This window comes from Ammospiza caudacuta, chromosome 25 (genome assembly GCF_027887145.1).
Source record: "Ammospiza caudacuta isolate bAmmCau1 chromosome 25, bAmmCau1.pri, whole genome shotgun sequence".
In the NCBI taxonomy this organism is placed as follows: domain Eukaryota; kingdom Metazoa; phylum Chordata; class Aves; order Passeriformes; family Passerellidae; genus Ammospiza; species Ammospiza caudacuta.
In genome coordinates this window covers 6,739,723-6,754,656 of record NC_080617.1, presented here as the reverse complement: position 1 = coordinate 6,754,656, position 14,934 = coordinate 6,739,723, and the positions used below count along the sequence as shown (strand labels likewise).

The following is a 14,934-nucleotide window of genomic DNA, read 5'->3' as shown; positions in this document are numbered from 1 at the left end:
ATGAACGCTGCAGAAATGGAGCGGAATGGGGCAATAATTTGCGGTTTTGCGGTAATAATTCGTGATTTTGGGGCAATAATTTGGGGTTTTGGGGCAATAATTAGGGATTTTGGGACAGTAATTCGGGGTTTTGGGACAGTAATTCAGGATTTTGGGACAGTAATTCGGGGTTTTGGGGCAATAATTCGGGGTTTTGGGACAGTAATTCGGGGTTTTGGGACAGTAATTCGGGGTTTGGGGACAGTAATTCGGGGTTTTGGGGCAATAATTCGGGGTTTTGGGACAGTAATTCGGGGTTTTGGGACAATAATTCGGGGTTTTGGGGCAATAATTCGGGGTTTTGGGACAGTAATTCGGGGTTTTGGGGCAATAATTCGGGGTTTTGGGACAGTAATTCGGGGTTTTGGGGCAATAATTCGGGGTTTTGGGACAGTAATTTGGGGTTTTGGGACAGTAATTCGGGGTTTTGGGGCAATAATTCGGGGTTTTGGGACAGTAATTCGGGGTTTTGGGGCAATAATTCGGGGTTTTGGGACAGTAATTTGGGGTTTTGGGACAGTAATTTGGGGTTTTGGGACAGTAATTCGGGGTTTTGGGGCAATAATTCGGGGTTTTGGGACAGTAATTCGGGGTTTTGGGACAATAATTCGGGGTTTTGGGGCAATAATTCGGGGTTTTGGGACAGTAATTCGGGGTTTTGGGGCAATAATTCGGGGTTTTGGGACAGTAATTCGGGGTTTGGGCCTCCTCCCGCCGCCAGGGGGCGCTGCGGCACCGAGCTCCCCGCGGTGGCCCCGCCCCCTCCCGCGCGCACCAATGGCCGCCGTCCCCCGCGGAATTTTGTCCCCGCCGCCGCCCCGTAGCTCTGACACGTTTCCATGGAGGAGCCGTGCGCGTGGCGCCGAGGGGCGGGGCCAAGTCCCGGCCTTAAAGGGGCCGCGCCCCTCACGGGGCTGAGCGGGAGCGGCGGCAGCGGCGGGTGAGAGACCGGGGGGTAACCGGGGGGGATGGGCAGGAACGGGCAGGGGAGCGGGTGTGCTGCCCTGCCCTGCTGCCTTTAGTAGGGACATCCAAACACCCGCGGCTTGGGGCGCCCCCGCGCTCTGGAGCGATTCCGGTCCCCGGTTCTGCCCCTCGGCCCCGGGACCCTCCGCTCCTCCCGGGCCGTCCCCGCTCCCGGCTGAAATCCGCGATATTTTGCCTTTCACCGAGCCCGGTGCTGTTTCCCCAGCCCGGGAGTTTGGGGGGCTCCGGTTGGGGCCGCAGCTCCGGAGGGAAATGTCCCGGTCCCGGGCCGGGTCCTCCCGGGGCTCCCGCCCCTACCCGGGCCGGAGGTCCCGGGGGTCCCACACGTATCCCCAGCTGTCCCCGAGCCCTCCCTGGGGCTGGGAAACAGGGAGCGGCTGAAGGGCAGAGCTGGTACCCCGCGGAGACCACCCCAATTCATTCATTGATTAATGAGTTAATGAGTTCATTAACAGCGAGAACTGCTGCCCTGAGGGGGACAGGTGAGCCCAGGGTGTAACAGGAACAACCCGGACTCGTATCCGGGAGGTGTGACCGGCCCTGCCCGCCCCGCCCGTCCCTCGGCAGCACTGACCTGGCCGTGCCGTGCCGTGCCTGTACCGGGCCGTGCCGTGCCTGTACCGGGCCGTGCCGTGCCTGTACCGGGCCGTGCCCACCCCGGCTCTGCGCTTCCCCCGCAGGAGCCATGGCCGAGACCATCCTGGTGACGGGCGGCGCCGGCTACATCGGCAGCCACTGCGTGCTGGAGCTGCTGCAGGCGGGCTACGAGCCCGTGGTCATCGACAACTTCCACAACGCCATCCGAGGTACGGCAGCCCCGGCCCGGCCCCGTGCCCGGCCTGGGTCCGGCTCCAGCCCCTCACTCCCTCCATCATCCCCAGGCTCCGAGGAGCTCCCCGAGAGCCTCCGGCGGGTGCAGGAGATCGCGCACCGGCCCCTGCTCTTCCAGGAGCTCGACATCACGGACCGGGCGGCGCTGCAGGAGCTCTTCAGGAAGGTGCGAGCGGGAGCTGCAGGGCCCGGGGCGGCTCCGGGAACCCTGGCAGGGGGTGGGAGCCACGGGAGAGGGAGGGAACGCGGTGCCCGCTCCTGTGGGAGCGCCCCGGGCCGGCCGGCCGGGGATCCGGGGGGATCCTGGGGGATCCCAGCCCGTTCCCGCTGTCCTGCCCCTGGTCCCAGCCCGTTCCCGTTACCGTGCCCCTGATCCCAGCCCGTTCCCCTGCAGCACCGCTTCTCGGCCGTGATGCACTTTGCGGGGCTCAAGGCAGTGGGGGAGTCGGTGCAGAAGCCTCTGGAATATTACAGAGTGAACCTCACCGGGACCATCGGGCTGCTGGAGGTGAGAGGGGCCGGGGGTGATCCCGGGCTGCTCCCCCTGCCCTGCCAGCACCCCCGGAGGGCTGGCACAGGGCACAGGGCTGCATCAGCGCTGCCCATTGCTCCTCCCAGACCATGAAGGCCCACGGCGTGAGGAACATCGTGTTCAGCAGCTCTGCCACCGTCTACGGGGATCCCAAGTACCTCCCCCTGGATGAGAATCACCCGGTGGGGGGCTGCACCAACCCCTACGGCAAATCCAAGTTCTTCATCGAGGAGATGATCCGTGATCTCTGCAGAGCGGAGAAGGTGAGGAGCTGCCCCGTGGGGCTGAGTCCCCACACTGGCTGCGTCCCCACGGGGTGACCCGGCAGCCCTGTCCGTGTGTCCCCAGGACTGGAACGCCGTCCTCCTGCGCTACTTCAACCCCATCGGCGCCCACGAGTCGGGGATGATCGGGGAGGACCCTCAGGGCATCCCCAACAACCTCATGCCCTACGTGGCTCAGGTAGAGCCCCCAGAGCCCCCGGGCATCCCAGGGAGGGGACACAGGTGCTGGGGCTCCACGGGGCTGTCCCTCTGTGCAGGTGGCAGTGGGACGCCGGGAATTCCTGAGCGTCTTTGGGAACGACTACAAGACTGACGATGGAACGGGTGCGTCAGGGGATGGGGGAGGTTGGCATGGGGGAGTTTGGGATTCCCAGAGCCCTGGCCCTGCCCTCACCCTCTGCATCCCCACAGGAGTCAGGGATTACATCCACGTCGTGGATCTGGCCAAGGGCCACATCGCTGCTCTGAAGAAGCTCAAGGAGAACTGTGGCTGCAAGGTGCCAACCTCGGGGTGCTGCCAGCCCAGGGGGGGTGTGGGGGTGCCAGTGGGGGCTGAAAGGCACCTGGCCCTTCTCCCTTTGATCCCTGTCCTTTATCCTCCTCCCAGATCTACAACCTGGGCACAGGCACCGGCTACTCCGTGCTGCAGATGGTCCGGGCCATGGAGAAAGCCTCGGGGCGGGAGGTAAGGGCAGAGCTGCAGGGGCACAGGGGGGGCAGCAGCTGCTCCCACAGGGCCCCTGGGACCCCCCGAGCCCTCAGTGCTGCTCTCCCTGCAGATCAAGTACCGGATCACGGCCCGGCGCGAGGGGGACGTGGCCTCCTGCTACGCTGACCCCGCGCTGGCCGAGCGGGAACTGGGCTGGAAAGCTGCCTTTGGCCTGGACAAGATGTGTAAGGGCATCCCCTCCCTGGCACAGCGGGCACTGCCAGCCCCCTGCCCTCCCTCACCTCCCTCCTCCCGTTCCAGGTGAGGACCTGTGGCGGTGGCAGCTGCAGAACCCCACGGGCTTCAGCAAGAACTGAGCTGTGACCGAGGGCTGGCTGAGCCCAGCATGCTGTGAGCCAGCCCTGCCTCCTTCCCGAGGGCTGTCACTGTCCTGGGAGGGCATTTCCAGCTCCCCTCCTGCCTCTGGCAGGGGGCAGGAAGGCTGGAGCATCCTCAGCCTCCCCCCTTCTCATCCTCATCCCCCAGGTCTTTGCATCTCACAGAGCAGAACCACAACGAACACAGAACAGAGCCAGGGCCTGGAACCCCCATGGGAACCCCCAGGGGCTGCAGCCAGCCCGGGCTGGGAGCTCCTGGGCCCTCCCTGTGCCCTGGACATCCAGCATGGGACAGCAGAGTCCTGCTGAGCCCAAAGTGCAGCAGAGCCCAAACCGTTCCCTCCTGCCCCACCTGGCTCAGGGGGAGCCCAAGGCCCCTGTGCCCCTGCCCTGGCACAGAGAAGGCACCAGGAACCTCCCACAGGGACCACTCACATTCCAAGGCTTCCTCCACTCCCCCTTTTCCCCCAGCATGGTTTTGGGGACCAAATCTCATCTCCCCCCTCTCCTGCTGAGCTGGAGAAGCCCCTGCCCAGGGCTGTGCCAGCCTGGCTGCCCACAGCCCCCTGGGTGCCCGCTCCGGGCTCCTGTGGCAGCCACTGCCCACAGCCCAAGGCTGCCAAAGGCTGCCAAGAGCCAGCCCTGCCCTCCTGTCCCACACTGCTCCTGTTTATTCCTGGCAGCTCCCAGGGCAGGGATGACGCAGCCGGCCCCGTGTGCTGTCGGCTGGATGAATAACTTATGAATTGAGCTTTTGATTTGTTTTTAAAATAAACTTTCCTACTTTCTAAGTGGCAGCTTTGTTCTGCTTCCCCTCAGCCAGAGCTGCTGCCCCTATAAATGGCACCCTGGGGCCTCATGGAACCTGATTCCACCCCAAATCTCCCATCCTGCCTGGCCAGGGATGACGCCAGCTCAGCTCCGGGCTAAGTTGAGGATTTATTTCACCTTGGTTCTCTGTGGAGCACACACACACAAAAAAAAACCCCAAACATGTACAAGGAAGACAAGAGAGAGAAGAAAAATAACCAAAAGAAAAACCAAACCCAAAAGGAAAAAAAAAAAAAAAAAACCAGAAGAAAAACCCCAAAGGAATGGAGAGAAGCCGTTCTCCCTCCCGGGTTCCTGGCACTGCTCAGGCAGGGAGTGAGCAGGAATGCTCTGCACAGGGCTGGGCCCGGGCCCCGTCACACACGGTTCCAGTTCACAGTCACACAGGTCAGTCTGTCCATCTGCAGCCCCTGGTGCCCCAGGGAGCTGCTATCCAACCTCTGCTAATGCAGGGAGCTGCCATCCCACCCCTGCCAGCCCCAAGGAGCTGCCATCCAACCCCTGCCAGCCCCTGGTGCCCCAGGGCACTGCCATCCCACCCCTGCCACCCTCTGGTGCCCCCCAGCCAGGCCTGGGGGGCAGGGGCACAGCAGCATTAAAACACAGCATGAAAGAGCCCAGGGCAGGGCAGAGCTGGGCTGCCCCTGGTGCCAGCAGCAGCTCTGCTGCTTTCACACTTCCTAAAAGGAGCAAAAACGCAAAGCCCAAGCCCAGGGCCCAGGCAGGGTGGGCCCCACGCTGCACTCTCCAGAGGGCAGTTATTGCTTTGCACAGCCCGGGCAGGAGGGGCAGGGCTGGGGCAGAACTGCTGGGGCTGAGCTCCCCAGGGCAGCCCTCACCTCTCTGGGGCAGGGCAGGGGGAGCAGGGCCAGCCTGGGGAATCTGGGGGTGCTCTAAAAGCCGTGATCAGCCCCGAGAGGGGGCTCAGCCCAGGGAAAGGGGGGGAGGGCAGAGCTGCTCCACAGCCGCTGCCCTGGGCCCTGTGGGAGGGGAGGGTCAGCCAGGAGCCCCCCCAGAGGAGACATTCGGGGCCCCAGCACGATGCCAGCACTCAGAGGGGACAAGCCACAGGTGATTGTACATGGGGTGGCAGGGTGAGCCCCGGGGGCACACGGGGAGGGGCACAGCAGCAGCCAGGCTCAGATGATGGCTGGGAGCAAAGCTGCTCCTTCCAGCTGCACCAGGAGCCAAAGCCGGGGTGCAGGGACCCCCCCTCCCCGAGGCAGCCCCAGTCCAAAGGGAAGGACGAGTAGCAGCAAGAGAAGACGTTGAAACGGGGCCGGTGGCTCCGTGAGTGTAAACGAAGCTTTGGGGCTCCCAGGGTGCAGAGCTGGGCTGGGAGGGGGGGGAGACGCCTCCGGGATGGAGATTGTAAAAGCAACAAGAGGAGGAGGAGCAGGAGGAAGGAGGTGATTATCCCAGGAGGGCAGAGCCGCCCCGATGGCTGAGGGGAGTGTGCGTGTGTGACAGGCGGGGCCGTGCGGGAGCTGCGCTGACCCTGCCCGCGGCCCCGGGCAGCCTTTGGCGGTGCCAGCCCAGGGCAGAGCCCGCCCCGGGGCCTGCAGGCGCCCGCAGGGGAGTCCCGGGTTCCTGAGCCCTCACTGAAAACCCGCGAGTCGCCTGAGGGAGGCCAGGGCAGAGCTCCGAGCCTCGGGGGTACCCAGCCCGCCCCGCTCCTCCCACCGCAGCCGGGCACGTCCCGCCCTAATACTGGTACAAAAACCCCAAACCCAAAACCTCACCCGCGCCGTGCCAGCCCCGCGGGGCGCCGGGCCGACGGTGACCTTCCCCCGTGAGCAGGAGCGAACAGGCCGCTGCCAGGCCCGCCTCAGGCAGCTCCGGTGTGGGCTCCGGGAGCAGCGGGACAGCCGGGCAGCCCCGGCCGGGGGACGCGGTGCAGGGCGCGGGCACGGGGGGTGCGGGAGGTGCGCTGGGGGGGCCATGGCTTCCGTTGGCAGCGGGCGGGGCACGGGGACACCTCGGCACCCTCCCCTGCGACCGTCCCGAGGGGCTCGGCTCAGATCCGGGGCAGCAGCTTCTCGATGAACTCCTTCACCGCCATCATCTCCTGCGGGCGGCGCACGGCCGTCACACCGGGGCTGCCCCAAGGGCGGGCTGGGCCCCGGGAACGGGGAACGGGGCTCCCCAAAGGCTGGGATGCGCCCAGGGAACGGGGCTCGGGGCTCTGCATCTCCCCAAGGCCAGGATAGGGCTCTGTACCCTCCCAGAGCAAGTATATCTCATGTGTTCCCAACCCTGCCTGACCTGCAGTGCTGGGGTTGGTCCCAAAGATCCCAAAGGAAAGGGACCCACAAGGATTCACAGCCCAGCCCTGCCCAGACCCCCCAACAATCCCACCCTGGGCATCCCTGGCAGTGCTATCCAAACACTCCCATTCCCTGGGGAGCCTGGGCAGTGCCAGCACCCTCTGGGGGAAGAACTTTTCCCTGAAATGCACTCCGGCCCTCCCCTGGCACAGCTCCAGGCCATTCCCAGGGGCCCATCACTGATCACCACCCCCAGCACTGACCTGAGGACAGGAACTGTGCATCACTCCAGGGAAGGTTTTGAACTGCACCTTGGTGGGGGTGACCACAGACTTGAGCTTCTCGGCCGTGAGGGCCCCGAAGCGCACGGGGATCATGGGGTCCAGCTCCCCGTGGCACTGCAGGATGGCGATGTCCTTGTTCACGCCGTTGTTCGCTGCCTGCCAAAAGGAGGGAGGGGACACTCGGGTGAGGGGGCACCAACCGTGCTCTGTGTCCCCAACACGAGCCAGCGGAGCCCTCCTGGTGAGGGAGGGGCGTGCCCAGGGCAGGGGTACCTGGGGGAAGGCCTTGTGCAGCGGGAGCCAGCAGCTGAGCGCCACGATGCCGGCCAGCTGGTGCTGGCACGTCAGAGCCGTGTACAGCGACAAGGCACCGCCCTGCAGGGGGAACAGGCACTCACTGGGACCCACTGGGGTGCAGGGACACCCCCAGGGCCAGCTCACACCCTGTGACAGGTGGAGCGGGAACTGGGGACCCTCACCTGTGAGAAGCCTCCCAGGATGATGCGGTTGGGGGGGATCCCGTTCTTCATCTCGTGCTCGATGATTGCTTTAACTGCAAGGAGATGTAGAAATGGGTGAGTGGAAGGGGAAAGGGCTGGAAAGCATCACCCCAAGCTTCAGGGTGCACATCAGGGACAGGGAGGTGCCAGGGGAAAGTTTGCTGGGATCACAGGCCAGCAGAAACAAAGGAGAGGTGGAAGGAAGACTCCTGCTGCAGCCACAGCGAGGGAGAGGCACACAGCAGCTCAGCACCTCCCCTCACAGAGCTCCTTACTGTTTTCTGCAGCTTTCTTGATCCCAGCCTCATCCTCAGGTGCATCTGGAGTCAGTCCCATCAGGTCAAACCTGGGGGAAGCGGCAGGGTCAGCCAAAGCCTCTCCCAGCACCCCGAGTGTGGGGAGGCAGGAGCTGGGGGGCTCTGCCCTTCCCCACAGGGCAGTGGATTTTGTCCCCCATCCCTCTCACTCCACAAAAGGGTCCCACCCAGGCCTGTCCCCCACAGCACTGACCAGGAGGGCATCACCATCTTCATGTTGAGGGTCACCGGGATCCGGGGCCTGTGGAGGAACATTTGGGGTGGTTGAGCTCAAGTCTGAGGGGAGCAGGAAGGCTGAGACCTCTCCCCTCCCTGCTGAGCCCCCTCCTGCCTGAGCAGGGATGCACTGGGAGCTCCAGAGCTCTCCCTGCAGCCACCAGGGATGAACAAGACAGGAAAGAAAAGAGCCTCTGGTGCTGCTCACTGTGTGGGAACACGGAGCAGGAGCTGACCATGGCAGCAGAGCTGGGCAGCCCTGCTGGCCTCAGGCCTTCCCCAGCAGCCCTGGCAGCCTCAGGGACCCCCAAGAAGCCCCCCAAGAACCCCCCAGGGCAGCACTCACGCGTGAGGGCAGATGTACTTCACGTAGGGGAGGCGGATGGAGGACAGAGCATCGGCCCAGCTGTGCCTGGGGAGGGACAGGAGATTAATCTAAGGCTTGTCTGAGCCATTTTCCCAAACCCTGCTGCCCCCCAAACCCTCCCCTGAGCTTCCATCAGCCTGAACCCCCCCTGAAACCCTCCCAGAACTGATCCCATCTGGGGGGAGACCACAAAGCCCCAAAGCTGCAGGCAGGGAGGACAGGGAGGAGGGAATCCCCTGGACAAGGGTGAGCCCTTTGTCACCACCATGGGACCCCGAGGTGGCCTTGCAGAGCAGAGATGCCCTGGTGCAGGCCCAGCCCAGCTGCCAGCCCTGGAAGAGCTGCAGTGCTTATCAGCAGTGCTTATCAGCAATCCCCAAGGCAGCACGAACACGAAATCCACCCGCGGGGGGTGGGGGGCTGCCAGGCTGCCGCGATCATGAATATTTAAGAGCAGCCAGCTCTGGCAGCAGCAATTCCCTGCCATTCCCTGCCAGGCTGGTGGTGCAGGAGGGGCTGCAGACCCCAGCCCAAAGCCCCACACAGATCCTGGAGGTGCCCTGAGGGAAAACAGCAGCAGCAAAAGGGCAGGATCTGCATCTGGCATCCACACATCCCAGGCAGAGCCAGCTCAGGGACACTCACCCCGTGTCTCCAAGGCCATGGAGGAAAATGACCTGTTAAACACAGAAGGAAGGGAATTAGCTGGTGTGAGAGTCACAGAGGGCTGGGCTGGGCTGCAGGGAGGTGGCAAATGGACACTTAGTCACCCACTGGAAGAGGCTGAAATGAGCGTGGAGCAGCGGATGGGTGGGTCAGGGATGTGGAGTCATCCTCTGCCACAGAGCTGCCACGGGCAGGTCCCAACTCCTCTGCACACACAGGGACAGGGAGTGACAGATCATCCCACCAGGATGGCACCAGAGCACAGACCCAGCCTGAACCCCAGAATGGGCTGGAAGGGATCTGAAAGCCCCTCCAGTGCCACCCCTGCCATGGCAGGGACACCTCCACTGTCCCGGGGTACTCCCAGCCCCATCCAACCTGGCCTGGGCACTGCCAGGGGCAGCCCCAGCTGCTCTGGGCACCTGGGCCAGGGCCTGCCCACCCTCCCAGGGAGCAATTCCTCCCCTGTATCACCAAGGCCTCACAAATCCACCTCCCCACGCTTTTCATCTCAGGCTCCAGCAACCCCTAAACCTCGGGGAGCAGAGGGAGGCAGCCTGCAACCCCAGGGAAGGACAGAGTGGGGGGCTCCTTTGGGAGATTTGCTTTTAAAAGCTTAAACCCCAGTGCCTTGACAAGCTGAGCTCCCACCCTGGAGCAGACAGCACAGAGCCAAGGGAAGGGAAGGGAAGGGAAGGGAAGGGAAGGGAAGGGAAGGGAAGGGAAGGGAAGGGAAGGGAAGGGAAGGGAAGGGAAGGGAAGGGAAGGGAAGGGAAGGGAAGGGAAGGGAAGGGAAGGGAAGGGAAGGGAAGGGAAGGGAAGGGAAGGGAAGGGAAGGGAAGGGAAGGGAAGGGAAGGGAAGGGAAGGGAAGGGAAGGGAAGGGAAGGGAAGGGAAGGGAAGGGCAGCCCTTACCGCGGCGGTCTCCCGCTCTGCCCCTGACACGGTGACAGCGTCGGCGAGGAGGGGGACAGACATGTTGTTACCACACATACACCGAGAGGGGTGAGCACTGGCACCTGCGGGCACAGCCTGGGGTGAGGCAGGAAAACAAACAACAAACCTCCCACCCCCTTTGGCAGCTGCTGCGCCCACAGGAGCAGCTGTTTGGAAGAAAATAAAGAGCAGTCTGCTGTGGAACACCCCACGGTGTGGCCTGGCAGTGCTGGAGAGTCAGGAGCAGCCAAGGCTCCACGCGTGGGGTGCTGGAAGTGTTAAAATTAGCCTGGAAATGGAAATTACAGCTCAGAGCCAAAGTTGTTCCTGTGGCTGCACCAGCGTGGGCAGAGGGTGGTCAAAACAGCCCAGCCTCAGCATCCCTTCACCCTTCCCTCATCTCTGCAGGTCAGGCAGCCCAGCCTCAGCATCCCTGCATCCTTCCCTGAGCTGGGCAGGAGCCTGACCCACATCTGCTCCCAGCGGGAAGCAGGAAACCCTCGGCACACAGAACAGGCTCTGCTGCACCCACAAAGGTCCAGCCCTGCTTTATGGGGCTGTTGAGGATGAAGCAGAGCACTGGGAGCTGCTCTGAGCCCCCCCAGTGATGGGAGACAGCCTTGTGGCTGCCCGGGGCAGCAGGCAGGGTCAGCACTGCTGTCCTGTCACTGCCAGATCCCACAGAGCACCCAGCCCTCAGCCACAACAGCTCCAACACATCACAAATCACAGCTCCCACGGTGCCCTGACCCCACTGGCCAGCAGCACTAATTAGATCAGAGCTTGTTTAGGGCACTGCCTTTATCCCCCAGGAACAGGATCAGCCTCCAGAGCACCATCACAGAACATCCCGAGCTGGAAGGGATCAAGGATCATCCATCCCTCCCCAAACCCTGCACAAACCCCCCAACAACCCATCCTGAGCATCCCTGGGGTGGTGCCCAAACACTCCTGGAATTCTGGCACCCTCTGAGGGAAAACCTTTCCCTGAAATCCAACCTAAACCTGCCCTGGCACAGCTCCAGCCTCTCCCGAGGTCCTGTCCCCATCCTTTCCTCATCGCACTCTGCCCCACCATCCCAGATCACCCCAAAGCTCCCCCAGAGTGCCAGCAGCCAGCCTTACCCAGGAGAAACAGCCTGCTGTGTCTGCCAGCCCGGCCAGGACCTGCCCGACTCGTTCCACCCACTGCTCGTCAGCGGCTTCCCCACTCAAATAAAAACAAAACCACCGGGAACAGAGCAGCTCCCCGGATCTGACACAGCCCCACGGCCCACGTGCACTCCAGGGGCAAAACAAGCGGCCAGGAGAGAAACCACAGCTGCCAAAAACCTGCCAGGGAGATGAGGGACAGCCAGGAATAACAGCACTGTCCCCTGGCAGGGATGGGACACTCTGCTTGCTGGGAAACACGGGATGCTTAGAGATGCCCCAGACATTCCTGCTGGAATTACTGCTGGAAACCCTGAAATTCCGGCCGGGAACCCCAAAAAATTCCTGCTGGGAATCGCCACACATTCCTCCTGAGAACCCCAAACATTTGTCCTGGGAATTACCACACATTTGTCACGAGAAGCCCCAAACATTCCTGCAGGGAACCCCAAACATTCCTCTTAGGAATCCCAAAATTCCTCCTGGGAACCCCAAAAAATTCCTACTGGGACCCCCAAACATTCCTGCTGGGGATCACCACACATTCCTGCTGGGAATCGCCACACATTCCTCATGAGAATCCCCAAACATTCCTGCTGGGAACCCCAAGCATTCCTCTTGGGAATCCCAAACATTTCTCCTGGGAACCCCAAAAACTTCCTACTGGGATCCCCAAACATTCCTCCTGGGAATCCCAAAAAATTCCTCATGGGAATCCCAAAAAAATTCCTCATGGGAATCCCAAAATTCCTGCAGGCAATCCCTGCCTGGGATGCTCCTGCCCCGCTCCTGGAGGGAGCACAATGGGGATGAATCCCCTCAGCCGTGCCCGTGTGGGTGTAATGGCACAAACAGAGCCAGGAGGTGAATCTGGGTCCGATCCCGCCGTGTCGCACCCACCGGTGCCACCGGATGTTAATTAGCGTTAATTACCGTGCCTCAGCCTCTCCCCGGGCCCGCGGGGAGCGGAATCCAGCGGGGGCTGCAGCGATGGAGGCGGGATCCCCGGTGTTCCGCCAGAACCGGAGCTCCCTGCAGGCTGCGAGGCCCCGGGGGCGGAAAGTCGCAGCCCCATTATCTCACCGAGGCCCACCGAGCCAGAACCGCGTCCGCGCACCGCCGTTAATCCCCGTTAAAGGCCCCGCCGCCCCCCCCCATCCCCGCGGCCCTCACGGAATGTCCCCCCCTCGTCCCACAGCAGTGGTACGGCCCCCCCGCCGCGCCGCCGCCCGGCTGCGCACCCCCAGCCCCCCCCCGCAGTGCCCGGTGGTACGTGCCGCCCCCCCCACTCCCCGCACCTCTCCCGGGCCCGGCGCGCGCGCTCCTCGCGGCTCCCCCGACGCGCTCCCACAGGAACTTCCGGCTGCGCGGCGGAAGTGACGCACACACAGCGGGAGCGACCGGGCGGCCATGATGGAAACGGGCACCGGGGCGCGCTCGGAACCGCGGCCGGGCCCTCGGGGATTATCGGTGACACGGCCCGGTCCCGCCCTGCACCCCGCGGACGATGGGTCACGGGGACAGGAGGCCCCCGCCGCTCTCCCCGCCGGTGCCACCCGCGCACACGGGACGGACAGCGCACAGCTCTGCACCGCAGCGTGTTTATTGTCAGTCACGGCCGGTACCGGCCCCGCACACGGCTCGGTGCAGCCTCCAGAGCGGCCCCGCCGCCCCCGGGATGCCTCGCAGCGACCGCGCCGTGTCCGTCCCACAGCCCCGGTGCTCCGGTCGTGCCCCGTTAGGAGATGAAGTGAGTCTGGGGGGTGATCTGTTCCAGCTTGTGGTCGGCCGGGTTCGCCGAGGCTTCGTAGTTGCAGATGGTGACTTCGTGGCGATGAGCCTGGGTGGAGACGGGACGCTTAAAATCCGGGAAAAGCAGAATTCCAGAGGGGAAAAGCAGAATTCCACGGGGAACGGCAGAATTCCAGAGGGGAAAAGCAGAATTCCAGAGGGGAAAAGCAGAATTCCAGCCCCTCCCACACTCTGGGCTCTCTCTGCTCTCACTCACCTCCGTCCACTCCCCCTTCAGGCCGATATAAAAAATCTTGGTTGTCTCAGCTCCGAAGTTCTTTGGGAAGTGCATGGAGAGGTGGTGAACGTTGGAGAAACGGGCGATTCTGCAGGAAAACACACCCTGAGACCAGAGCTGCTGCTCCTGCACCTGCCCTGAGCCCAGCAAGGGGGGTTCCCTCACACCAGGGTGATCCTGCACCCCAGGAATTCCTGCCCCAGGCTCTGGGCAGGACAAAGCTGGGGGGATAAATCCCCCCGAGGGCAGCTGGGAGGCTCTGCCCTGTGCTGCCCCTGCCCCAGGTGTGGGCAGGGCTCCTGTGGCAGGCAGGAGCAGCCCCCGGGACCCAGGGAACGGCTCCTACTTGGTGGGATATTCCAGCTCTCCCAGGGGATCCCGGCTCAGGCTGAAGGTCTGCTCTGGCTCCTTGGCTGTGTCATCAAAGGACATGTGAGGAATGTTCCTGAACCTGGCAGGACAGGGACACACAGGGAGCAATTAACAGCAGGTCAGCTAATTGGATTCCATCCATTAAGAGAAATGGGTTTATTCGGTGTCCCCTGTGAGGAGGGGAGCTGGTTTTACTCACAGCCTCATCTCAGCCGGGTGCGTCCCGTCGTCCTCGCCCATCACAATGACTCCTTTCAACTTCACACTGCCCGTGAACCTGCCCAGACACACGGCCAGGCTGCTCAGACACACAGAGCTCACCCCTGTGCCCTCCAGGCAGCCCCAGGGAAGGAAGGAGCCCTGGCAGCAGCCAGGGCCGTGCCAGGGGATGGAACTCACGGGATGTTGAAGAGCAGCTCCTCGTCATCGTCGCTTTCCACAAACTGGGGACAGAGAAGAGCAGGTCAGGGGTGTGCAGGGGGTGCTGGGGACAGCTGGAGGGATCACCCCAGAGGGGTTTAGGGGGCCCTGATTCTCTTGCTCAGAGAATCCCAGAATGTTTAGCATTGGAAGGGACTCTGGAGATGTCACCGGGTGACACAGGGACACGTCCAGGTGGGTTGGGGATGTCCCCAGAGGGAGACTCCAGCCCTCCCTGGGCAGCTGTTCCAGGGCTCTGCCACCCTCGTGGCAAGTTCTTCCTCACGTTGAGGTGGAACTCGTTGTGGTTTATTTTATGGCCATCGCTCCTCGTCCTGTCCCTGAACGGAGTTTGGCACTGTCCTCTGACACCCTTGGGGATATTTTACGGGTTTGTGGGGTCCCCTCTCAGCTTCCCTCCTCCAGACCCCAAACCATCTTTGTGACCCCCTCCGGCAGCTCCTCCCGCCCTGAGCGGCCCAGGCCCGTACACCGCGCTCAGCTGAGCCTCCCTGGGGCCGAGCCGAGGGCAGGATCCCCTCGGTGCCCCGGTGTCCGCCCCGCTCCCCGGGCCCAGCTCCCCGTCCCACCTGCGAGCGGTCCCCGCGCTCCTCCCAGGGCCGGAACACGGTGGCTCCGGAGCCCTCGCGGCGCTCGTTGAGGCACTGCAGGCGCTGCCGGTCGATGCGCAGGTAGAGCCCCCAGGCCGCGCCGCGCTCCGCCGCCTCCTCCCCGCAGCAGCGGCACCGGCCGGGCCCGTGCCCGTGCGCCATGGCCGCGCCGCCACCGCCAGCGCGCATGCGCGGCGCCCAGACACGCCCACAGCGCCTCAGGACACGCCCCTCTGTCATCTAAACC

The 14,934-nt window shown here is 63.5% G+C and overlaps 3 protein-coding genes across 6 annotated transcripts; 1 reads left to right on the top strand and 2 right to left on the bottom strand.

The window, feature by feature from the left end:
• Positions 1 to 972: 972 nt before the first annotated feature.
• Positions 973 to 4,804, top strand: GALE (UDP-galactose-4-epimerase). Of its 3 annotated transcripts, XM_058819704.1 has the most exons (11): positions 973 to 1,832; positions 1,908 to 2,023; positions 2,252 to 2,365; positions 2,476 to 2,652; positions 2,738 to 2,851; positions 2,931 to 2,997; positions 3,085 to 3,170; positions 3,281 to 3,358; positions 3,453 to 3,567; positions 3,644 to 3,733; positions 3,869 to 4,804. In XM_058819704.1, exons 1-10 carry the CDS (start codon positions 1,712 to 1,714, stop codon positions 3,697 to 3,699), a joined length of 1,044 nt encoding a protein of 347 aa, XP_058675687.1. In that variant the 5' UTR covers positions 973 to 1,711; the 3' UTR covers positions 3,700 to 3,733; positions 3,869 to 4,804. The 3 variants fall into 3 exon arrangements, with proteins under 3 accessions (XP_058675687.1, XP_058675686.1, XP_058675685.1); XM_058819703.1 differs by having other exon boundaries at positions 3,644 to 4,804; XM_058819702.1 differs by having other exon boundaries at positions 3,436 to 3,567; positions 3,644 to 4,804.
• Positions 4,805 to 5,075: 271 nt separating this feature from the next.
• On the bottom strand, positions 5,076 to 12,690 carry LYPLA2 (lysophospholipase 2). 2 transcript variants are annotated; one of them, XM_058819705.1, is made up of 10 exons: positions 12,554 to 12,690; positions 10,083 to 10,186; positions 9,148 to 9,179; positions 8,482 to 8,547; positions 8,113 to 8,160; positions 7,878 to 7,948; positions 7,582 to 7,655; positions 7,376 to 7,477; positions 7,082 to 7,258; positions 5,076 to 6,619 (listed from the first exon to the last, which is right to left on the bottom strand). In XM_058819705.1, exons 2-10 carry the CDS (start codon positions 10,158 to 10,160, stop codon positions 6,569 to 6,571), a joined length of 699 nt encoding a protein of 232 aa, XP_058675688.1. In that variant the 5' UTR covers positions 10,161 to 10,186; positions 12,554 to 12,690; the 3' UTR covers positions 5,076 to 6,568. The 2 variants fall into 2 exon arrangements, with proteins under 2 accessions (XP_058675688.1, XP_058675689.1); XM_058819706.1 differs by lacking the exon at positions 12,554 to 12,690 and adding an exon at positions 12,189 to 12,258.
• A 152-nt stretch (positions 12,691 to 12,842) lies between these two features.
• PITHD1 (PITH domain containing 1) lies at positions 12,843 to 14,861 on the bottom strand. Its single transcript, XM_058819707.1, has 6 exons — positions 14,667 to 14,861; positions 14,056 to 14,099; positions 13,856 to 13,933; positions 13,631 to 13,735; positions 13,264 to 13,372; positions 12,843 to 13,095 (listed from the first exon to the last, which is right to left on the bottom strand). The coding sequence occupies exons 1-6, from the start codon at positions 14,847 to 14,849 to the stop codon at positions 12,994 to 12,996; spliced, it is 621 nt and encodes a 206-aa protein (XP_058675690.1). The 5' UTR covers positions 14,850 to 14,861; the 3' UTR covers positions 12,843 to 12,993.
• Positions 14,862 to 14,934: the final 73 nt, after the last annotated feature.

Coding starts and splice junctions, on each gene's coding strand:
- PITHD1 (XM_058819707.1), bottom strand. CDS start 14,849: ATGGCGCACGGGCACGGGCCCGGCCGGTGCCGCTGCTGCGGGGAGGAG. Junction 13,736..13,855: donor CACCCGGCTGAGATGAGGCT/GTGAGTAAAACC, acceptor CTGTCCTGCCAG/GTTCAGGAACATTCCTCACA. Junction 13,096..13,263: donor TGAAGGGGGAGTGGACGGAG/GTGAGTGAGAGC, acceptor GTCTCCACCCAG/GCTCATCGCCACGAAGTCAC.
- GALE (XM_058819702.1), top strand. CDS start 1,712: ATGGCCGAGACCATCCTGGTGACGGGCGGCGCCGGCTACATCGGCAGC. Junction 2,366..2,475: donor GGACCATCGGGCTGCTGGAG/GTGAGAGGGGCC, acceptor TGCTCCTCCCAG/ACCATGAAGGCCCACGGCGT. Junction 2,998..3,084: donor CAAGACTGACGATGGAACGG/GTGCGTCAGGGG, acceptor GCATCCCCACAG/GAGTCAGGGATTACATCCAC.
- LYPLA2 (XM_058819705.1), bottom strand. CDS start 10,160: ATGTGTGGTAACAACATGTCTGTCCCCCTCCTCGCCGACGCTGTCACC. Junction 8,548..9,147: donor CATGGCCTTGGAGACACGGG/GTGAGTGTCCCT, acceptor GTCCCTCCCCAG/GCACAGCTGGGCCGATGCTC. Junction 7,949..8,112: donor AAGATGGTGATGCCCTCCTG/GTCAGTGCTGTG, acceptor CGCTTCCCCCAG/GTTTGACCTGATGGGACTGA.